This window comes from Anas acuta, chromosome 3 (assembly GCF_963932015.1).
Source record: "Anas acuta chromosome 3, bAnaAcu1.1, whole genome shotgun sequence".
NCBI lineage: Eukaryota > Metazoa > Chordata > Aves > Anseriformes > Anatidae > Anas > Anas acuta.
The window spans coordinates 34,222,845-34,243,911 of NC_088981.1; the positions used below are offsets into that span (position 1 = coordinate 34,222,845).

General features: G+C 32.7%; 1 protein-coding gene across 1 annotated transcript in view; it reads left to right on the forward strand.

Moving 5' to 3' along the window:
- DNAH8 (dynein axonemal heavy chain 8) overlaps positions 1–21,067 on the forward strand; it is a 134,735-nt gene that overhangs the window by 106,271 nt on the left and 7,397 nt on the right. The window contains exons 75-87 of the mRNA XM_068676576.1: positions 430–585; positions 1,440–1,595; positions 2,220–2,402; positions 2,795–2,900; positions 3,794–4,046; positions 4,152–4,342; positions 8,779–8,900; positions 10,120–10,238; positions 11,981–12,183; positions 13,297–13,370; positions 15,592–15,744; positions 18,225–18,380; positions 20,502–20,618. Coding sequence (XP_068532677.1) covers positions 430–585; positions 1,440–1,595; positions 2,220–2,402; positions 2,795–2,900; positions 3,794–4,046; positions 4,152–4,342; positions 8,779–8,900; positions 10,120–10,238; positions 11,981–12,183; positions 13,297–13,370; positions 15,592–15,744; positions 18,225–18,380; positions 20,502–20,618 — 1,989 coding nt within the window. The remainder of the gene's footprint in view (positions 1–429; positions 586–1,439; positions 1,596–2,219; positions 2,403–2,794; positions 2,901–3,793; positions 4,047–4,151; positions 4,343–8,778; positions 8,901–10,119; positions 10,239–11,980; positions 12,184–13,296; positions 13,371–15,591; positions 15,745–18,224; positions 18,381–20,501; positions 20,619–21,067) is intronic.

A 21,067-nucleotide genomic window follows, 5' to 3' on the forward strand; every position in this document is an offset into this window, starting at 1 on the left:
GTCAATGTTATATGGGTATAGTCTGAAAAAAGAAAAACAGATTTTATATCAAAGAGTTTTATATCAAAGATTTTATATCAATTTTTTTATATATCAAAAAAACATTTAGCAAAGAATGTATGAAATATTTTCATGGAAGTCAGAAAGAGGATAATGTCTTTCCAGAGTATTCAAGTACTGTTCTTCAGATATTAAGTCCAAAACTCTCAGTCTGGTTTTCTCTTAATTAACCCCAGTGCTTAATTTGGCTGTCAAGTTTTCTTAGACTATAAATATTTTCTGTCCATATTAGTCATTTTTCAGGAGCTTCAGATATGCATCCCCTTTTATTTGATGTCTCCATTGTTCCTTATAATAATCTTGATTGAAAGGTAATAGTTCCAGTGAGATTCTATTCCAAACTTTTTTATTATTATTATTATTATTCAGATTAGCGAGTGGAATCTTCAAGGACTGCCTGGAGATGATCTCTCAATTCAGAATGGTATCATTGTCACTAAGGCAACTAGATACCCCCTTTTGGTAGACCCACAAACTCAAGGAAAAACATGGATTAAAAAGAAAGAACAGGATAATGAATTACAGGTGAACAATGTTTTAAAAACATAATGTGCTATATTATATTCCTTTAAATGTTATAGCCCAGCACTGGACTGCTCAGATGTTTCTTTCCAGTAATGAGCAGAGGAGAAGGATCACCTTCCTCAGCCTTCTGGTGATGCTCTTACTAAAGCAGCCCAGAATGCTGTTACTGTTTGCTGCAAAAGCAGCTTGCAAGTTCATGTTCGTATAGTCCACCAAGACTCCAGAGTGCTTTTGTGCAAAGCTCTTTTCCAATAGGATGGCCCTATTTCATAGCTGAAGCTAAAATCTTGAAAAAAATATGAGAGGTTTCTAAATGTTAAAATAATAAATACAAACAAACAAACAAATGTAGTGTTTTATTTACTTATTTTTATGGTGTCACATACTACAAGTTCCTTTTTTGTGCTATTTCAAATATCTGAGTTCATGATATTGTAACAGTGATTCATCTATTAGACTGAATTCAGAAAGAATTTCTCAAGATTTAAAAACAAAATTAGGAAATCTTATCTGTGGACGTAGAATAGAAAATCAGAAGTTAGACGTGTGACTTCAAAAATGCACGTAACATTTTCAACTTTCAATAAGTTGTGCCAGTTTTCCTTGTGTTATGATAATGAAGTTTTGCAGATTCCATTACAGCTGATCTTTTACTTCACCGTTTACATGTCATTGTATACACAAGGAGTATTTTTTTTCTGGATAAATTGCTGCATTGCCAACATTTGTTACTGCCTTTAAAATGCAACTAACAAAACCAATGAAAAAAGTTTTTGTAGTGAGATCTGTGGTTTTCATGTAAGACATTGAAGAAATGCTTTGTCCTTATATCAATATATAACTTATTTTTTGAGGTAACAACTTTGAATCACAAGTATTTCCGTACACACCTAGAAGATAGTCTTTCATTGGGACGATCACTTGTAATTGAAGATATAGGTGAAGAGTTGGATCCAGTCCTTGATAATATATTAGAAAAGAATTTCATGAAATCTGGAACTTCTTTTAAGGTTAGTAATTGAATGAAAGACCTGGAATAAGTAGTTAGTTTTGTGATGAATGATATTTTGCCCATTTATTCCAAACCTCTACTGCATCAGGTAAACTTTGTATTCAGTAGGGCAGTGTGAAGAATCAAATTGAACTAATAAAAAACAAGAGGCAGATCCTCGGCAGAGTAGTAAGTTGATGAGTCTAAAATTTAACTACTGAAGTTATTTCTGAAGTTTACAAACCAGAACCAATTATGTTTAATCTTTTGAATGCTTACAATACTTTCTATTGATTTTCAAGCAATTTCATTCTAGGGTGGAATGCTGATGGGCAAGCAACCATGGAATATTTAGTCTGGAATAGAACTGTTTTCTGAAGCAACAAGACTAAAGTTTTATTAATAATATTAAGTATACTCCCAACCTTGAAAAATCATGCAGGTTTCTGACCTTCAATAGATGAAGAAATAACTTGCAAATTCTTAAACATCCCCTCTTCAAATACTCTGAACTTTCAGAGTTTCAGAATTCCTCTCTTTGGTATTTCAAATATTCATTTACTTATTTATTGCTTGTCCATATAATTGATGTGAATAAAGTTCATTTTCCTCTGCTTAACATTATCATATATTTACTCCACAGGTGAAAGTTGGTGATAAAGAAGTAGATGTAATGAGTTCCTTTAGACTATACATTACCACAAAGCTACCAAATCCTGCTTTCACACCTGAAATTAATGCAAAAACATCAATTATTGATTTTACTGTTACAATGAAAGGACTTGAGAATCAGTTACTGAGAAGAGTAATTCTTACTGAAAAACAGGTAACCTAACAGTGCACGTAAACCATAGTGATGCTTAATTTTAAAGTGGAAGAAAAAGTCATCCATTCTCTTATTTTTTTTTTTTTTTTTTTTTTATGGAGATTCAGTATGGAAATTTTAAAATGGCAATAATATACACTGGTGATTTTCTACAGATGTCGATATGATAAAAAAATTAGCAGAAGCATTTGGCATTCATAAGATACTTCCAACTGAATAAAAATGCTTTAAAAAAAAGATGCTACAGTAACATATTTTAGATAGAAAAAAAAAAAATGCACATTCCATGAACTTGAAAAATCAGCACCTGGATTTCAAGTATTATTCATAGTGTTCATTATTCATAGTATATATACATAGTGTCATGCCATTTCCTTGCCTTTTAATAACAGGAACTAGAGGCAGAACGAATTAAACTCATGGAAGATGTAACTTTTAATAAGAGGAAGATGAAAGAACTGGAGGACAATCTTCTGTACAAACTAAGTGCAACTAGAGGTTCTGTATCAAAGAGTACAATAACTACAATTTTAAAGGGCAAATTAGGCTCCTGTTCAATACAGCCTTTCCATACAGAAATTGATTTATTTATTTAAAACACAATACATGAACATACAATGGTAGAGATTTGAAGTATGTGATTTACCGGAACATGAGGAATTTGGTATGATAGCAAGCCATTATATAGCTATTCCAGACACTAAATATTTTAAGCACCTACACAAGTTTTGTGAAATAAACCAAATTCTTCATAGCTTTCTGCCCCTCAGATGAGGTAAAGTATCTGATCATGGGCAAATCCTTAATCCACTGAAAATGCAGAGTTAAATGGGCTAGTTAAAATAGTGTTGAAAGTCTTTTGCATTACATTAGGAGCCTGCACATGATCATTTTTTTTTTTTTTTTTTGGGGGGGGGGGAGGGAGGGGTGCAGGGGAGGATAAAAATAAAAAGATGATACTTCTAGCAGATTGATTAAAAAGTACTTGAGATGGATAAATACTATTATGTGTGTGATCATCGTCTTTAGGACCCTAAGTCTCTTTGACTTTGAATGTGACAATCAACAGACTAACAAAAATTGCATAACTCTGTATGAATATCATGTTAAATGCCTGGAAGAGGTGACATCTCTAGTAAATGGTGCAAAACTCTTGGTACACATACATTCAACTTGACATAAATTGAATGCATTTGTTTGCTTATTGAGTATAAAAATAAGTTTTAGTCTTATGTACACTGTCTGGTCTCCGTTTTAAAATGTTTTCTGCAGTTCAGTAAAACATTTATATTAGGTATAAATAATTGTAACTTAGTCTTTCGATTTTTACATATATGAAGGTTTAAAAATGTTATAAAAATACCCTAAACATCCAATATTTGGCTTTTTAGGTTCACTAGTAGATGATGAATCCTTGATTGGTGTTCTGCAAACAACTAAACAAACAGCTGCTGAAGTAGCTGTAAAGTTGTCTGTGGCAGCAGAAACTGAAGTGAAGATTAACTCTGCTCAGGAAGAATATCGACCTGCTGCTACACGTGGAAGCATTCTTTATTTTCTTATAACAGAAATGAGCATGGTCAATAATATGTATCAAACTTCACTGGCTCAGTTCTTAAAGTTATTTGATCAATCCATGGCCAAGTAGGAAGACAGATTTTTCTAATATTCAAATGTTTGTCTTTCTTATGTGTTTCTTTTTAAGATGTTATTAACATGCTTTTCTTGTGTTTTGTTTTCATGATTCAGATCTGAGAAATCTCCTGTACCCCATAAAAGAATCTCAAATATTATTGATTATCTTACCTATGAAATTTATACGTACTCTGTTAGAGGCTTGTATGAAAACCACAAATTTCTCTTTACCCTCCTTCTGACATTAAAAATTGATCTTGAGAGAGGACATGTGAAAACTAGAGAGTTCCATGCACTCATTAGAGGTAAGTTTAAAAATTTGTGTTATATATAGAGGTAATTTCAACCTTTTAAAGTTTTATACCATTTCAATGTATGTTTTTGTGTATGTTTTTTTTGGCTGCATGGTTTCTGCCAATAGTTCTGTGGGAGCTGTCTCTGTTTTATCCCTGTTGTGGTCCGGTGAAGTTAAAAGTGGTTTCACGTCTCAGTTCAGTCTCTGCATTTTATCCAGTCTGTGTTCTTTCCTGAGAACATGGTGATAGTTCTGGGTCTCTGGTTTAATTATTGGTTATTTTTGTATTACATTTGCATGTTTATTTTTATAAATTAGATGACTTTTTTTTCTTTTGCTGCTCACATTTCCAGGAGCTGAATAAAGCTATCTACTAAGGTACCATAACATCTCTACACATGGTCTGGGAGGTGCTACAGTCTTCTATGGGTTTCAGCTTAAGCTTTTTCTGACTCTTGCCAATCAACTAACAATCATTTTTACAGAACCTAACGTGCTTCTGTGGCCCAACTGGCCAGGTCTACCTCTGTACTCTGAATTTATGACTCTGCTGAAAAATGTGACCACAATCACTTATGCAGAGGTTCTTATAAAACCTGCTTGAATCTTATAATGATCAAATGAATTTTGCAAACATCTAATGTCAAAGTAGTGACCATGCTTTTGGAACTTCATTAGCTGCCTTTAATTAATAAAATGGATAGGAGAAAAAAAAAGATTATTCACATACTATTTTGCTTTCTAGTTTGTCATAGTAGCTTTATCTTTTGAGAAAGGAATCCAGCTACCATTTTGCCACTGATGTCAGGCAGGGTATGCTTTGAAATGCTTTCAAACTGAACTATCTTCTCTAGTAAAGCATTAGACAAGGAACCTTATTTCTTTCCTCCCTATCTCATGGATTTTTGCTTTGCTGGAAGAAGATATACCTTGAGCATCTAAAGCAGAAAGTAGATGCTTATCACTTTGTTACTAATGAGAATCTGTAATAAAATACAGGAATACTTTTAACATTTTTTTTGTCTAAAATGTAAGAACACATTTTCCTACCTGTGTTTATGACAGCTGATTTGATAATGAGAAATTCTTCTAGTGCACAAATGCCACCAGAAAAAATAATAACAGATTTTATTTCTATTATTTCCAATGATTATTTCTATAATTATTCGTATGCTCTTGAATCAGATGGAAAGTGGGCGGATGCCTTGCCAAATTGTCCTGGATGCTTAGGTATCTTCTGCAATGAATGTATTGTTCAAGTTTTTCCTCCTTGCACGAGCAGTTTGTTGGTGCAAAATGAATGCCATGTTACCAAATGTCATCAGGCAGCTGAAGAAAGCTTTCTCCCTTTTTTATTTTATTTTTTTTTAAATCCCTCTATCCTTCTACCTCCTGTATTTATTTATTTATTTATTTATTTATTTATTCCGACAGGACAGGAGAGCTTTCATGGCTTATCATCAGCCATATTATCAAGGGATGTCTCAGTGAAAAATTATTTCTATTTGAAATTGAATGGTCCCTAGAACACATTTTTCCACTGGTCTCAGAAGATTAGCAACTCTAAATCTTTCCTTCTGCTGAAGTACATAAATTGAATTCCATCCTGCTTTTCTGTATTCCATTAAAGCCAAACACTAGGACCTTCCTGAATACTTTAGTGCTGTAGCTTGAAGGTATCCCAAAGTCATCAAAACATAGAAAACAGGTCCCAAAATTGAGGGAAAATAGCCTCCATTCAAAATGTTCATAAATACATGTATATATATACTTGCATGTATACAATACATGTATATATATACTTGCTATGTTTTTCTGCCATGAGAATGGCATAGATTATCTATGGAAATTGTAGAAAGAAACAAAATCTGAAATATAAAAGAAAATCTAAGTTCGTTGACACTGCAGTCTGCTACGTTCTTTTCTATTAAAAAGTGAAGAACTAATGCAAATAAAGATAGATCTTTTCTAGCATAAACTCTATTTTACTGAGAAGCTCCATGGATATAAAAGAGTGTATTACAGAACTGCAAAACATCTTTAGTTTGACTTATATAAAAACCAGAAATATTGCCAAGTATCTACTTTGTGAAAAACTAATGATTACATCTTATAAGTAAGAAAAGGCTTTTTGTCTAAAGTGATTGTGATAGTCACAGAATTCAATAATTTGCCCCCCCCCCCCCCCAAAAAAAAAAAAATCCAGTTGGACTATTGTATTAAATTTGTGAAAGATATGATTCTGGAAAAATATATTATATTGTAATAATGCTAATGCTAATAATGGATTACAGATTTGTGTAAAATCTTTTAGTTATCTTCTATTTGATTTCCATTATTTCAGTTTGCTGAGATTATGAAGTTCTGGGTTCCATGTGTGGATCCCAGTGTCATTTCAAGCTATATATCCTAATGCCAAGGACATGAGTAAGAGGATGCTTGAAGGAAACTTTAACAAGTACTTACTGGACAAGCAAAAAAGACATTATCTTCACCCCAGATTTCATGAAATAGACTTTTCTCTGAGGTTACTGAAGCTTGCCTTCCCTAGGGAAAAAGGAAGGAAAAAAAGTTCAATAGCAGGAAAGGTTCATAATAAAAGATCATGAAGGAGCTTAACACTTTTGTATGACAGAAATAATTTGGATTTTTATGTAGAAACTTCACATTCTTGAAGAAGAGTTTGCCCTTTAATCAACCCTGTTTCCTTATGTAAACATTCAAATCATATGTGATCTAATTCTATTTCTTGATTATATCTAAATGTCTCCATATGTGGATGAAAGGCTTGCATAATTTGTTTAATAGGTGCTGGAACTTTTGACTTATCCCTATGTATGGCTAAATGAAAACTAATAAAAGGAAATATGTTTCTAGGCATTGCACAATTAATAACATAACAAACCACTAACCATAAGACATTAGCAGGATTTAGGAAAAGATTAAATATGTATATTAACAGCAAGAATACCAAGCATTACAATGAGAAACACATTGTTTACATTTTCGGAATTCATATTCTTCATTGAAAATGCCTGCCTCTAAAATTAAGGTTTAAAAGAAAACTTTCCCCAAAACAAAACTTCCCTAAAATCTGTTTGATAGCCACTGATTGGAACTTGCATTTTCATTTGATGGTAATTGTTCCTGTTGACATACTATTGCCCAGAATCAGCAAAGTAATTCTTCCATTTATACTTAGGGAATATAGAAATAACTAGGAAAATACCTAGTCTTTCTGAATCTTCTGTTTATTTATCTCAATCTTTTAAAAGTGGAGTTACTGTTTCCTGAAAATCATCACTAATAATATAAATAAAATTCTTACATCCTGGAAGCCTGCATGAAAACCTCTCAAAAATCTTTCTCTGTAAAGTCTATAATGTAAGCAAAAAGAGACTTCATGTAATTCAGAAAGTTATTTGTTGCATTATAATATTTGAAACACCATAATGTTTCTTATAAATTTGTCAGAACTTAAAGCTTTTTTTTTTTTTAAGCTGTATGAGAAATGCTATAAATAATTCCAATAATTTCTGAAATTAAAAAAAGTGTTTGTTTTTTTTTGTAAAGAATTAATGTTATGATCTCCTTTCACTTCACTCCAGTGGTAGGATTGTCTTGTGTTCTTTTTCTTCTTGCCTTTATGATACATTTTCTCTATATTCTATTCATGGAGAATTTGGGGATGAAATGGATGCAGAGTCAAGAAGAGTTAAATCTTCTTCATAATTTATGGAATAATTAAAAACAGTTTGTAAAAGTATGAATATTTGAACTGAAAATGGATCAACATAAATATTTATGTATGTATATTTTATAAGCATGTATGTATAATTTGAAAGTATTAATCAAAGCTTATGTATGTAGGCTATGTTATACACACACAGCTGCTCACATACATATAGCTGCTTAAAAATAATAGTTATTATTCCAATATGCTTTTTTAGTCTGTTTGTAGCAAACTGGTGAAATTCATTATAACACTGACTTAAATAAATAAATAGTCTTAGATCTGAGACCCCTGGAATAAAAATGTCCAGTTTTCCTGAAAGGTAGCACTAATTAATTTGCAGAGGAATGGTGAAGATGCAGCTACAAGATGAAGAAAACGATAACTATAATACAAAACTAATTTGGAGTCTTTCTATTTCTTTTAATCTGTTTAAAGTCAGGTTTCAGTCTTACCCCAAGAGTATTACTTAGTCTTCTCTCCGGGTGCATATCGGAGGATGTAAAATGTGTGCGATCTCCTGGCTATCTGGCTTTACATCTACTACTTAAGATGATATATGCTCAATATTTAAAATGATTTGTACACAAGAGTGCAAGTAGTATCCCAGTGAAAGTGACGTGGTCCAGAAAACATAATTTAAAACGCAATACCAAAAATATCTTGATCTTTGGACTGTCATGTATATTTCATCCAAATGTTTTTATCTGCAGGAGGTGCAGCACTGGATTTAAAGGCTTGCCCACCCAAACCATTTCGCTGGATTCTTGACATGATGTGGCTAAACCTAGTGGAATTAAGTAAACTTCCACAGTTTGCAGAAATTTTGAATCAGGTGATATTTATTAATGATGTTTATAGGCAGTTTCCTAATCATAATCATGCTCCTGTATTTCTCATTGGGAGTGCACATGAGAGATGTCATTAAAAGCAAAGAAAAAAAGAGTATAAAATAATAAAGGCATAGAAATGAACAATTAGGCAAAGTCCTCCATTCATACATATCTAGTTTAATTTAATATAGACATATTCCTCTTCAAACATTTAGATGACCCTATTGCTTTTCACACTGTTACTGCCACCAGCTGTGATTGAGGGAGAGATGACATAAAGAGATAAGTAATAAAACCTTAGTAATTTTACTGAGTCAACTGAAGTCCCTTTTGTGCAATAATCTATCTTTGGCTGTGGCCTTCAGCAGATGCTTTGAGAAGGTAACTCCTCTGAATACTCTCCTAGCATGTGCTCAGGTTGGTGTTAATGTATATAGAACTGCTGTTTCTTTTTGTTTTCTCAGACTTGCATTGAAGTTCTAAAAGGGACATTTGTGTTGTTTCTTAATCTGAGATTATAGGAGATACATGGCTGGAAGAGGTTCCTGTATGTTCATTTCTCACTCCTTTCCCAGTTTATTCTTGATTTGGGTTGTTCTGAAATTTCTTTCATGTAAATCAACCAGCCAGAGCTCTGTAGTATATAACAGGCATATGGTGCTGTATTTCAGAACAGATGGCATCAGTGTGTTCCTCATTTTCATTCCAGTAATCTGAGAATATTGTAGCTGATTCCCCTCACTCAACTTCATGGTGATTTTCACAATGTGGCGTCCACCATTATCCCTTGTCCTGTTAGGTCATATGTTCTAAGAGATGCCTAAATAGCGGTCATATTTGTGGTCAGATTTATTCTTTCTTAAATCAAAAGCTTTCTAGAGCCTGTTATTATTAATTTGTGATTCTTTGACTGTCTAGACTATGCTGGGACAGAAAGCTTTTTCTGTTGTAGAAGAAATAAATCAGTCATGGTATGTTTTTTTTTGTAGTATAGAGTCCTCCTGCTAATTACTGATATTTAAGTTGCTGCACCTTAATACTAAAACTTATAATTGTAACATCTTAATAGCAATTCACATGGTGTATGTCTTAAATGTTAGTCTGTTAATGTTACTTGTAATATATTCTAATATAACAACAGAATCTTATTAAAATATACATTTCCAAGGAGATTTTACTACAGCTGAAATATATTTGTGTGCATTAACATAATAAATTTAGATAACCAGTAATGAAAAGGGGTGGAAAAATTGGTTTGATAAAGATGCTCCAGAGGAAGAGATTATACCTGATGGATATAATGATTCACTTGATACCTGTCGCAAGCTTTTACTCATCAGGTGAGCATCTTCAGAAATTTGGGAAATGACATACATTATTGCACCATGTATCTCAGTTTATCTGTATGCAATTATTATATTAACATAACTTTAATTGATTTCTGGGTGACATTAAATATAATTTAATTCACTCACATGCTATATTATTAAATTTGCTTACCTCAGAGCTATTCTCTGAAGAATCTAAAAAAAACTTTTTCTAGAAAACAGTCTTCTGACTTCATAGAATCATAGAATTGTATAATAGTTTGGGTTTAAAGGAACCTTAAAGACCACCAAATTCAAATGCCCTTTCCTTGGGCAGGGACACCTCCCACTAGACCAGGTTGCTCAAAGCCCCATCCAGACTGGCCTTGAACACCTCCAGGGATGGGAGTCTTCTCTGGGCAGCCTGTGACTCACGACCCTCAGAGTAAAGAACTTCCATAATGCCTAATCTAAACCTACCCTTTTTTAGTTTAAAGTCATTACTCCTTCTCCTACCACCACACTCCCTGACAAACAGTCCCTCCACAGCTTTCCTGAAGGTTCTCATAAGGTACTTACAAGGCTGGTAAAAGGAATCCCTGGAGCCTTCTTTTCTCCAGGCTGAACAACCCTAGGTCTCTCAGCCTGTCTTCATAGGAGAGGTGCTCTAGCGCCTTTATCATCTTTGTGGCCCTCCTCTGGACTCATTCTAATACTTCCATGTCCTTCTTGACTTTGCTTTTATGTCATGACAAAAGGAAACTGGAAATCACATTGCAGCCTTCTCCATCCAAAAAGACAGAAAAAGTAGAATCATCCAGATGATTTTCAAAATGATTTTTCTTACTTCTTTTTAAATGAGCTATTTTAAATAACTTAAGTAATTAAAAATATTTAAAAAAACTAGAAAGAGTTGTGAAAATGCAAAACAGGTATTCAGAAGTCCCATGTATAAAACGTGGCATATATGATTTTATTGCATCACCTAGGATATTTGTGGCAGGGCTTGGGATAGAATGGATTTCCCCAAAGCAGCATTTAGCTGCCTTATACATGAGACCATGCTTTCCTTTCTCATATCTTTCTGCATTCATTGTATAGGTTCCAAGTTCTGCAACAAATAAATCAGAGACTCTACTGAAAATAACATTAATTATTAGACATGACTTGTCTTTGGAATGGATTCAACCTGTTCAGTAAAAGACACGATTCAGATGGAAGAAGTGCTACATGCTATACACCCTGAAGAGGGAGGGGTAGTCTATAAATAATAAGCCTATACATTGTAATTTTGCATATCTTTTGGTCCAAAAGAAGGTTTTTGTTTGCTTTCCATGGGAGCAATAGACTCATCCCAAACATAAAAGCAATCCAGTGCAGGAGCTGCATGCCCTAAAAGACTAACCTACCCAATGAAACATCTCTAGGATTATACCAAAGGGCTAATCTATCTAAAATTTCCCTGCCTGTGTTCTCAGATACAAAAGCTCCGTTTAAAATGAAGAATGCCCCACTGTGAGTACTCAGAACAGAAAATCCCAGTGCAAATAATTTATTTATGGCAAAATTCTAAGAAATTGGAAAGTATTCGACAGTAATAAATAGAGGGAAGACTACCAGCTCTGTCTATTATTATATTTGTAAAGACAAACATACAGACATAAATATGAATGTGTATATATATAAAACAAAAATATCCTTGATTAAAATGGAATTTATAATTGAAGTCTGGTCTTTGCAGCAATTTGTATCTTGTTATAATTTTTTATTTGTAGGTCTTGGTGTCCAGACCGAACTCTTTCTCAAGCCAGGAAGTATATTGCGGATTCCTTGCATGAGAAATATACAGAACCAGTCATTTTGAATTTAAAAAAAACTTGGGAGGAAAGTGACCAACGAACACCTCTCATCTGTTTCTTGTCTATGGGATCTGATCCAACTATTCAGATTGATTCCTTGGCTAGGAAGCTTAAATTGGGTAGGAAAATAATTATTCATTGTCTTGAGTTGTTTAACATACAGAAGAGTAACATAAGTAACTTCAGTTGTTTTTTTTCTGAAAAGTATTTTTAAAATTCTATTGTAACATTATTGTTCCTGAACAATTGTTTTAGAGATAAAAAAAAATACGTCTATTACATGAGACAATATCTCTAGTACATCTCAAAAACAATATCTCTATTACATCTCAAAACAATATCTCTATTACATCTATCATATCTTTTACATGAAAGATGTTACGCTGAGGACTATTCAGTATGCAGTTGAACAGTAATGTCAGTTCTTTTTTGAGTTATCTAAGTGATGGCATTTTTTAGTCTGTAGCTACAAGACATATTTTTATTAAGTCTGGCATGATGACAATATTGTTGCCTTGTTTAAAATATTAATATTATTAATAATATCAACAATAAATATTAATGTGCTTAAATTATACATTAATATAGGTTTAATATAGTAAATATCAATAAACATTAAGTTCAGGTAGAGAAATTATCAGCAATCTGCTTACAAAGTTACTTTGTAACAAAAAACACCCACAAGATCTGCATTTGTATATGCTGGTCTTTATACCTACATTATATGGAAACATGAAAACTAGAAAATTGTGCATACAAACTGAGTTAGATGTAAATGCATTCATTCCTGATAAAAGTCACATTAAGATGTTCACAATGCAATTTTACAATTATGAATTTTGTTCATTTACATGGCTTCATTACCTACACTTAAAGAGAAATCTGGGTTCTTATTCAAACTAAGCTGTGGCTGACTTTATTAAAATTTGGCTTAAATTTCCTTTGACAATAACATTAGTCACAGACTTTCACTTCTGCAAACACTGTAAACATTATGGATGTATATTTAAATGTTATTTTACAAAGTTTCAATGCTAAGAAAATATAATACATAGCATAATGTTTTAACAAAGGGATTTGACTTTAATAAGTATATTTTTTATAAATATGTACTTTTTTACATATAAATACGTAAATATGTGCTGAATTTATATTGCTTTTTTGACTGAATTGGAATTCTTACTTATTTATCAAGAATGTATGTTCATTGCTCATTATCAAACCTGTTACAGAATGCAGGACCATCTCCATGGGTCAGGGACAAGAAGTTCATGCGCGCAAGATAATACAGATGTCAATGCATCAGGTGTGAAAAACTAATGCAATATAAATTGATTTTCTGTTTTAGCATTCTTTTAAAGCTTTTCCTGCATGTAATCTTTAATATTTTGCATTTTCACCTTACTATGAAGCATGTAGTAAACAAGTCTCCTTGAGAGCCTAAGCCTGTAAACATTCCACTGTGGGATACATATGTGATAGTGGAGTCCAAGTGAATACCTTTGCCAGCAGTATTGTTGAGCAGTGTTTCAGAAGTGGCACATTCTCTTCTTATCACTGCATGGTTATCCAAGGTTACAGAACAAAAGTTTCAGAACCCACTTCTTTACTGGAGTTGTTCCTTTTTTTTTTTTTTTTTTTTTTTTTTTTCCCCACTTCCCTATGTTAGCTACCGAGAAGTTGCATAGATTATATTAGATAAAATGGAGAGTGTAAACACAGCTTAAAACTGTAGATATAGAATTCTGTGCTGGCTCCACACATATGTGCTATACAGATCTTCTTGCTCCCCAGCAATTGTTCCCCAGCAATTGATTTTGGTTTGTTGTTTCTTTAATTGTCAATTCTTTTGATTTTGAGTCTCAAGGATATCAGAATGTATTTTAAGGATATTCTCTGACATGTTGTAGTGTTTTTTGTTGTTGTTCTTTTTGCTTGTTTCTTTGTTTGTTTCTTTTATGGCATATGATTTTCCCAGCAGTAAAAACATGAGAAGTCTAAGCAACAGCTCTGAAAAGATGGTAACTGAAAGCTAAGATACAAAATGAAAATTACAGTGCAAAAGCAGCACTGTCCAGTCAGCTGAATGCTTCAAAGAGCTGTGGACACTGTTCCAGATGAAGACATACATACAGCCGTAGTTGCCTGTAAACTCAAAATATCAGGAATTCTGAAGGACTAGAATATCTTTACTAGTTGAAAGCAGAAGACTGAAAGAACTAGATTGAAACATGAGACAGTTTTTGTATGAACATAAGCAACCATTAGTCCTTACTAAACCAAGAGTACAGCACTGCTTGTAATATTCACCTAAAGTGACTTGAAGTGACTTCACCTGAAGTGACTTGTGTTCAGTAAAAGCTTTAATTGGTGCCATATTCCCTATCTGTTATCCAGTATATGAACATGAAAATAAAATTTGAAAGGAAAAAAAAAAATAGAATTTCTAACCATGGAGACAAATATCTGTGTTGTTTTTGTTTTGGTTTTGTCTTCGTTTTTCTCTTCTTCTGACCAAGCATATATAATATGATTAAAGCAAGCTGCTGTGCTGTGAACTGATCCTGATTCATTTGAAAATGAGACAAATTGATTAAAAAAAAAAAAAAAAAAAAAAAATGGATACACATAAAAGAAGTTCCTCTATTTACTCTTAAAAATATAATATTCATTAGTTCTCCATAAATATTTCAATTAGATTCAGTTACAAAATGTTATTTATTTGTTTCTAAATGGGTTAAACCAAAATTGCCAATATGAAATTACAAGCTGTAATGAAATCCACACATCACTGTTTAGAACTGATTAAATAATGCCAATTTTAATATCAGGCTTCTGATTCACTAGGCTTCTAAAGTGATGCTAGAAAAGCTGATTGAATTTAAATTCATGAGCAGACGTGCAGAGAGATAATAATAAAAATAGAGCTTTGATGCAACTGAGAGCTGAATAAGATCAAAACTAATACGCAAGAGGTTGAATTTCATAAAAATGTATTCATTACAGATAAACTTATTATAGTTGAAAAGTTTGGGAGTCTTGTTACAACCTCTCTACCTTTATTTCAGATTATGTTATTAACGAGTTTTTTTGTTTGTTTGTCTGTTTCGTGTTTAAGGATGTATTTCTTAGATTCATATGTTAATTTTCACTCGTTCTTTTGGATCTGTTTCTTTTGGATTGTTAATCACAGGTTTTTTTTTCTGGATGATAGGAATTACTACTTTTTGCCACTAGGTAGCGCTGATACTTTACTTAGGACATTGGCTCTGGTTATGCTATTTTCATTGTGAATTTATAGGATGTGAAAATAACTTTTACACTAAATTTTCAATTAATTAATTTATTGGCTTTAACTGTGCCAATATCAAATCAAATGATGTTGCATATTTAGGAACCTACCAAAAGTCATACAACTAAAAAATTACGTGCAAGACCAAATTTGATTCTAATACAGCTATTTGTTTTGAATGTTATAAATAAATTGTTATAAATTTTATGTGGTAATTGTAGATATTGTTATTTAGGGAGGCTGGGTGTTACTTCAGAATTGTCATCTTGGATTGGATTTCATGGATGAACTACTGGAGACACTTCTTACTGCTGAGATACAGAATGAGACATTTCGAGTTTGGATAACTACTGAACCACATCCTAAATTCCCAATTACACTGCTACAGGTTTGTTCAAATGTTTAGTTCAAGAACCTCAAGACATTGAGTTTCATTGAATTTATTTAGGGTAAGCATGTAAATGAAAAAGAAACTGTGAGTGGGGTGGGTGCATGAATAAATGAGCTTACTTTACAATACAAATGACACCAAACAGGAATGTTATTTACCAGTAACTGGAAGTTTTTCTCAATTAAAGATGTATTGTCTATGTGTGAATTTACACTAATTCTGTACACACACATTTTTAAGGCTTTAACTGTATCCTTTTTTGCTCAGCTAGGTGCCTTGTGCACAGGGTAATGCCTACAGCTACTTTTAGACTCTTATATTTCCCTGACTGAAACAAAGGATAAAGAGAACAGAACGCATATCGACAGTGCATCTCAAAGACCATCAGCTGACAAGAAGTGACCTGTTTTTCTTTAGCTAAATTATAAATGGTTGTTCTGTAGATCTTAAGGAGATATCAGTCAGTACCAGGAAAATTGCCTAAACTCTTACAAAGTGCATTTAAGTTACTTATGATGGTTCCTAGCACTCACAACAGATGATATCTAATATGCAGTGTAATGGCCATGTGCTGCCACTTCTGTGTTCACTGGCACCTTTCTTCTTAAAAACAGTGGGAGTCTTCTCAGTGGTTCCAATTCTCTCTAATTAAAAACAGATACTGTGGATGATATCTAAGATATGAAGGGGAACATTAGCCTAGATGTGTATGATTTAAGGCAGCGTGAAAGGGGAAAGGAGAAATTCCTTTCTGGAATGAATCTAGGAGATGACCTTCATCAAGAAATGTATGTCATCATGGGAAAACACTGTGTATGGAAGGTAGCTCTCAATAAAAAAAGAAATCCTTCTAAGTCTTCAAGTTTGAGAAGTGGTATATAAATACATAGTTTGCTAAACGTCCCAATAGAGATCTGAGAGGGCTGCTAGATTAATCTTCACTGCATTTATTTCAAATGTTTCATTTGTGATATTTCAGTCTATAGTGACACATTACCTGTTAATATTTTAACATGTTCACGGATACCAGAAAATGAGTAACTGACAAACTAAAGGTCATCTCTTTCTCAGAAGAAAGGGGAAAATCATTTACGTTGTTGTTGTTGTTATTATTATTATTATTATTATTATTTAATTTAAGCAATGTTCATACATAATTGAACAAGATGGCCTTTGAAATGTGTAAACACTGGTTAGTAAGTGTTCTCATTCAATCCAAAATTCTAGTGTTCATATGCAGATAGGTCCTTGCAAAAGCTCATGTCTCTGAGACAGCTTGCTTGGGCTCTGCAGCCCAGAAATATGACTCTGTGAGATGGAAGTTGAAAAGTCATCCTTTAAAAATAATTTAATTTATTTACCACAGATATGGAGATAGTAAAACTGCCAGGAGAAGTACGTATTCATGAGTGTATTCGTTTAAGATTCTCTCAGAGGCAGAAATAGTTTGCAAACATGCTTGCATTCAAACCTAGGGCAGCCTGGCATTGACTATCCTTTCAAGTGAATGCTGCAATGTTATGCAGGCTAGTCAGACAAGTACTTACTGTTGGAGCAGAAAAATATTTAGTTTTTGAGTTCCTCCAGCGTTTGAAAGTGTCTCATAGAATAGAAATCTGATTATGGTAAGGCCAGTCTGTGTCTGAACTAATAGAATGTCCATGACCATTACCCAGCACTAGAATGCAATAGTCCGTAGGAGTACGTAGTTAGAACATTCTCTGAAATGAAAACCTGTGGTATTAGCACTCTTTTAAAGAATTTTCAGGCATGGGTTGACAATTAAAATTTTCTAGGAACTATCCCTATTAGGAAGTTTGCATGAAGTTTCATGCAAAAAGGGGTTGTAGACAAAGGAACTTTGGCAGCATACTACCACAAATGTAGATTTCATGCCTGCTGACCAGTGTGCCCAGAAACATTCTTGGGCAATCCTAATTTACTGCTGCAGACATAGCCACAGAATCCAGAGTGAACGCAAAGATCTGAACTGAGGAGAGGTAAGATTTCTTTGTATTTATAGTGAGGTCTTGGGAACAGAAATATAACAAAGTTATCATCCCTTCTGCATAGTTCTCTTCCACTGTTCAGTCATTGAATTGGAGATAGAGATATGACAACCATATGGTGCTTTTTGAAAACCATGGAAAGTGCTTCCATGTTGTTGATCAAAAATCTTAGAACCATGGATGTCTGAGTGATGACTCTGAATGACATAAACAGAAAGTCCATGTTCAAAATCTTAAAGTATATCACAGGGTTTTGAGGACTAATGTAATGTGTACTCCTTTTATGTGGTAAAACTGTCAAATTTGTACCTACAATGATTCAACTATTTCTGTTCTATCTTTTATTTATAACTAATAGCTGTGACATTTTTATATGTTGCAGTTTTTGTTTCAGGAAATAAATCCAATTCCTTTATTTATTTATTTATTTATTTATTTATTTATTTATTTTATTTTTTTACATTGCAGATTGCTCTAAAGTTCACAAATGAACCTCCTCAAGGTGTACGTGCCGGTTTAAAAAGAACATTTTCTGGAATTAATCAGGATCTGTTAGATGTTAGCAATTTGCCTATGTGGAAACCTTTACTTTATACTGTAGCTTTTCTGCACTCTACTGTTCAGGTATTTCTTATAAGGTTTGCAAATAAAGGTGTGATTTAGGGATTCACTTTAACAAGTTTTCTCTATGGAAAATGTGCATTCTGATATTTATTGTAGCAGCATGTCGCAGGGCTAGACCTTTGATTTGTGTCATCTGTATTTTGAGATAATTTATTCTCTTAATTGTCTTTTAAATTTTATGCAATTTTCATACTATGGGCATTTAGAATAAGGATTTTTCTTATCTAATTTTAGCTATCCAAAAGTTAGTCATCTAAGTGAATAAGCTCTCTCTGTAGGTAATAGAAATAGATAAGCACCCAAAGCAGCAAATCAGCTTATCTGCCTTTGGTGGCTGTCTATAAAAATGTGAATAATTTTCTGGATATATATCACTTTTTTCAGTCCATTGATTTTAAAGGCAGTTCATAGGCCTAGCTTAGGTTAGCTCTCTACCTTCTAGATGCCTAACATTAAATAAAATTCTCTTACTGTCTTGTTTTTATCTTATTTTTTTGTGACATTTTCTACACTAATATGAATGTGAGCACAACGGTGTGCATATTTAGTATGTTAAAGATGTATAACTTTTGAGATCACAATAAATACCAAATGTCTGAGCATTCTGAATATACCTTATTTTAAGCAAAGATCTCAAAATAGATTTAAACAGTATTTAATCCTAAGACTCTATTTAGCTGCCTGTTTTTTTCAGTGCAGTAAAGACTGAAAGAGAATGGCCTTTTGTAAGAGAATCCCTATTAAGATACAATATACTGCATTCTTTTCTTCTTTCTACCTTTTATAAACACCGAGAATGTTGTTCTGTGTATCATCTCCTAATTATAGTGTTTTTGTGGAAGGAGAAGTTTATTCAATCATCAATACTTTCAAAAAATATTATAGCTATTCTTCTGCTCTGAAAATTTATTTTGGATTTGGATTGTTAATCAGTAAGCAATATATACATCGTCCTGACTTAAGCTGACCAATTCCTAATATCCTTTGGTGACAAGATTGCTATGGTAAATAGAGCTTACGAAGTTATTCAGAGAATTTGGCAGAAAATTGTTATACCTTTCTGCACGGTATTATTAGCTAAAGCTGTCTCATTTGCTTATAAACAGTACTTGATTTAGGAAAAATACAAGGTCTTTTTTTATTTCTTTCCCATTCTAGTTCTTTTTCAAATATTGTAATTAAATGCTACTTAACAATTGTATTGACTGTAAGTCATTGTTGACCTGGTTATTTAAAATCTAATAAATATGCTATCACTCTAGTTAATTTTAGAATATTAGTATTACACTGTTTATTCATTTAATAAATGTCAGCACTATTCATCAATTTAATTCTTAACTTAATGGAGTAATTTTTTCTACATTCTGAAAAAATTCACTGAGTGAGGTAACTCGTGTGATTATAAATAAATTGACAAATCTAGTAGCATTGGTTGTTCAAAATGTCTTTGAGCTGCAGATTACATTCACATTCTTTTATAGTCAACTTTTTCTGTTGCTACTAGCATTATAATTTTGAATTCAAATATGTACATAATGACAAATGCAGTGGTGGCAGCTTTAGTAAAGTAAATAAAGTTTTGAATTTTGAAAGACATATTAAAACTATACAGTGAATCAATGAAAACAAAAAGGGCAACCTAGAAACCTTTCTAGCTGAGCTGAGCATTAATAGATGAATTTGAACACTATCATTAGTAGAAAATATATATAGAAAAAAAAAAGACAGTAGAGAAGATAAAATTGTTGAATGTGCTGAAAATGCAGAGATTCAGTGTTTTCTTTAGTTAATTACTTAGTATAAAAATCTTAGCATAAAAATTACATAGTATAAAAAACCCACATAGACATAAGACATTTCAAACCTATGACTTATATATTGATTAGTAAAAGTAATTTACATTGAAAGTAAATAAATTACTCTGTTGCTTTTTCTATAAATTTTTAGTGCTAAGATGTAACTCAATATCATGAATATCATGTTGTTTATTACTGATAGTTGTTTCCTAGGCTCTTTCTTCAGTTCAATTTTTTATTCCAATTGAACTTTGATAATGAAACTAATGATACATTAATGATACATTGTTTCATAAACATATTTGCTTTGAAATATATTCCTAAGGAACGACGAAAGTTTGGGCCTTTGGGTTGGAACATTCCCTATGAATTTAACTCAGCAGACTTTACAGCCAGCGTTCAGTTTATACAAAATCACCTAGATGAATGTGACATCAAGAAGGTGAATACTACACTTTGCATAAATCTTATTTAATTGCTTTATACAGCCTCTGTAATTATTTTTCTTACTGTTTCTGTTCATCTCCATTCTTTCAGCACAGCTAGGAATGATCAAAATTTCATTTTTTTTTTTGTATCATCCATGTTAAAACAAATGTAATAGTTAAGAACTTCAGAATCTGATCTTGTGTTTTCATTACTATATCCAAAATAACAGTAAGTCCATACAAGATCTGTTTTGGAAAGGGAGCTGAAGTATTCACAGATTTTAACAAAGCCACTCCAACTTCTCTGTGGCTGCCAATTGAGCTTCTACTGTTTCACAGGAATAGTGTAGAAGAATAGCCATCTCTTGCAAAGTAGCACTTTGATGATAAAGTAACATAAGAAACTGGTGGGAGGGTATGCATGTATGGAAAGGAGGAACAGAGAAGAAGAAAAGTAGCAGCT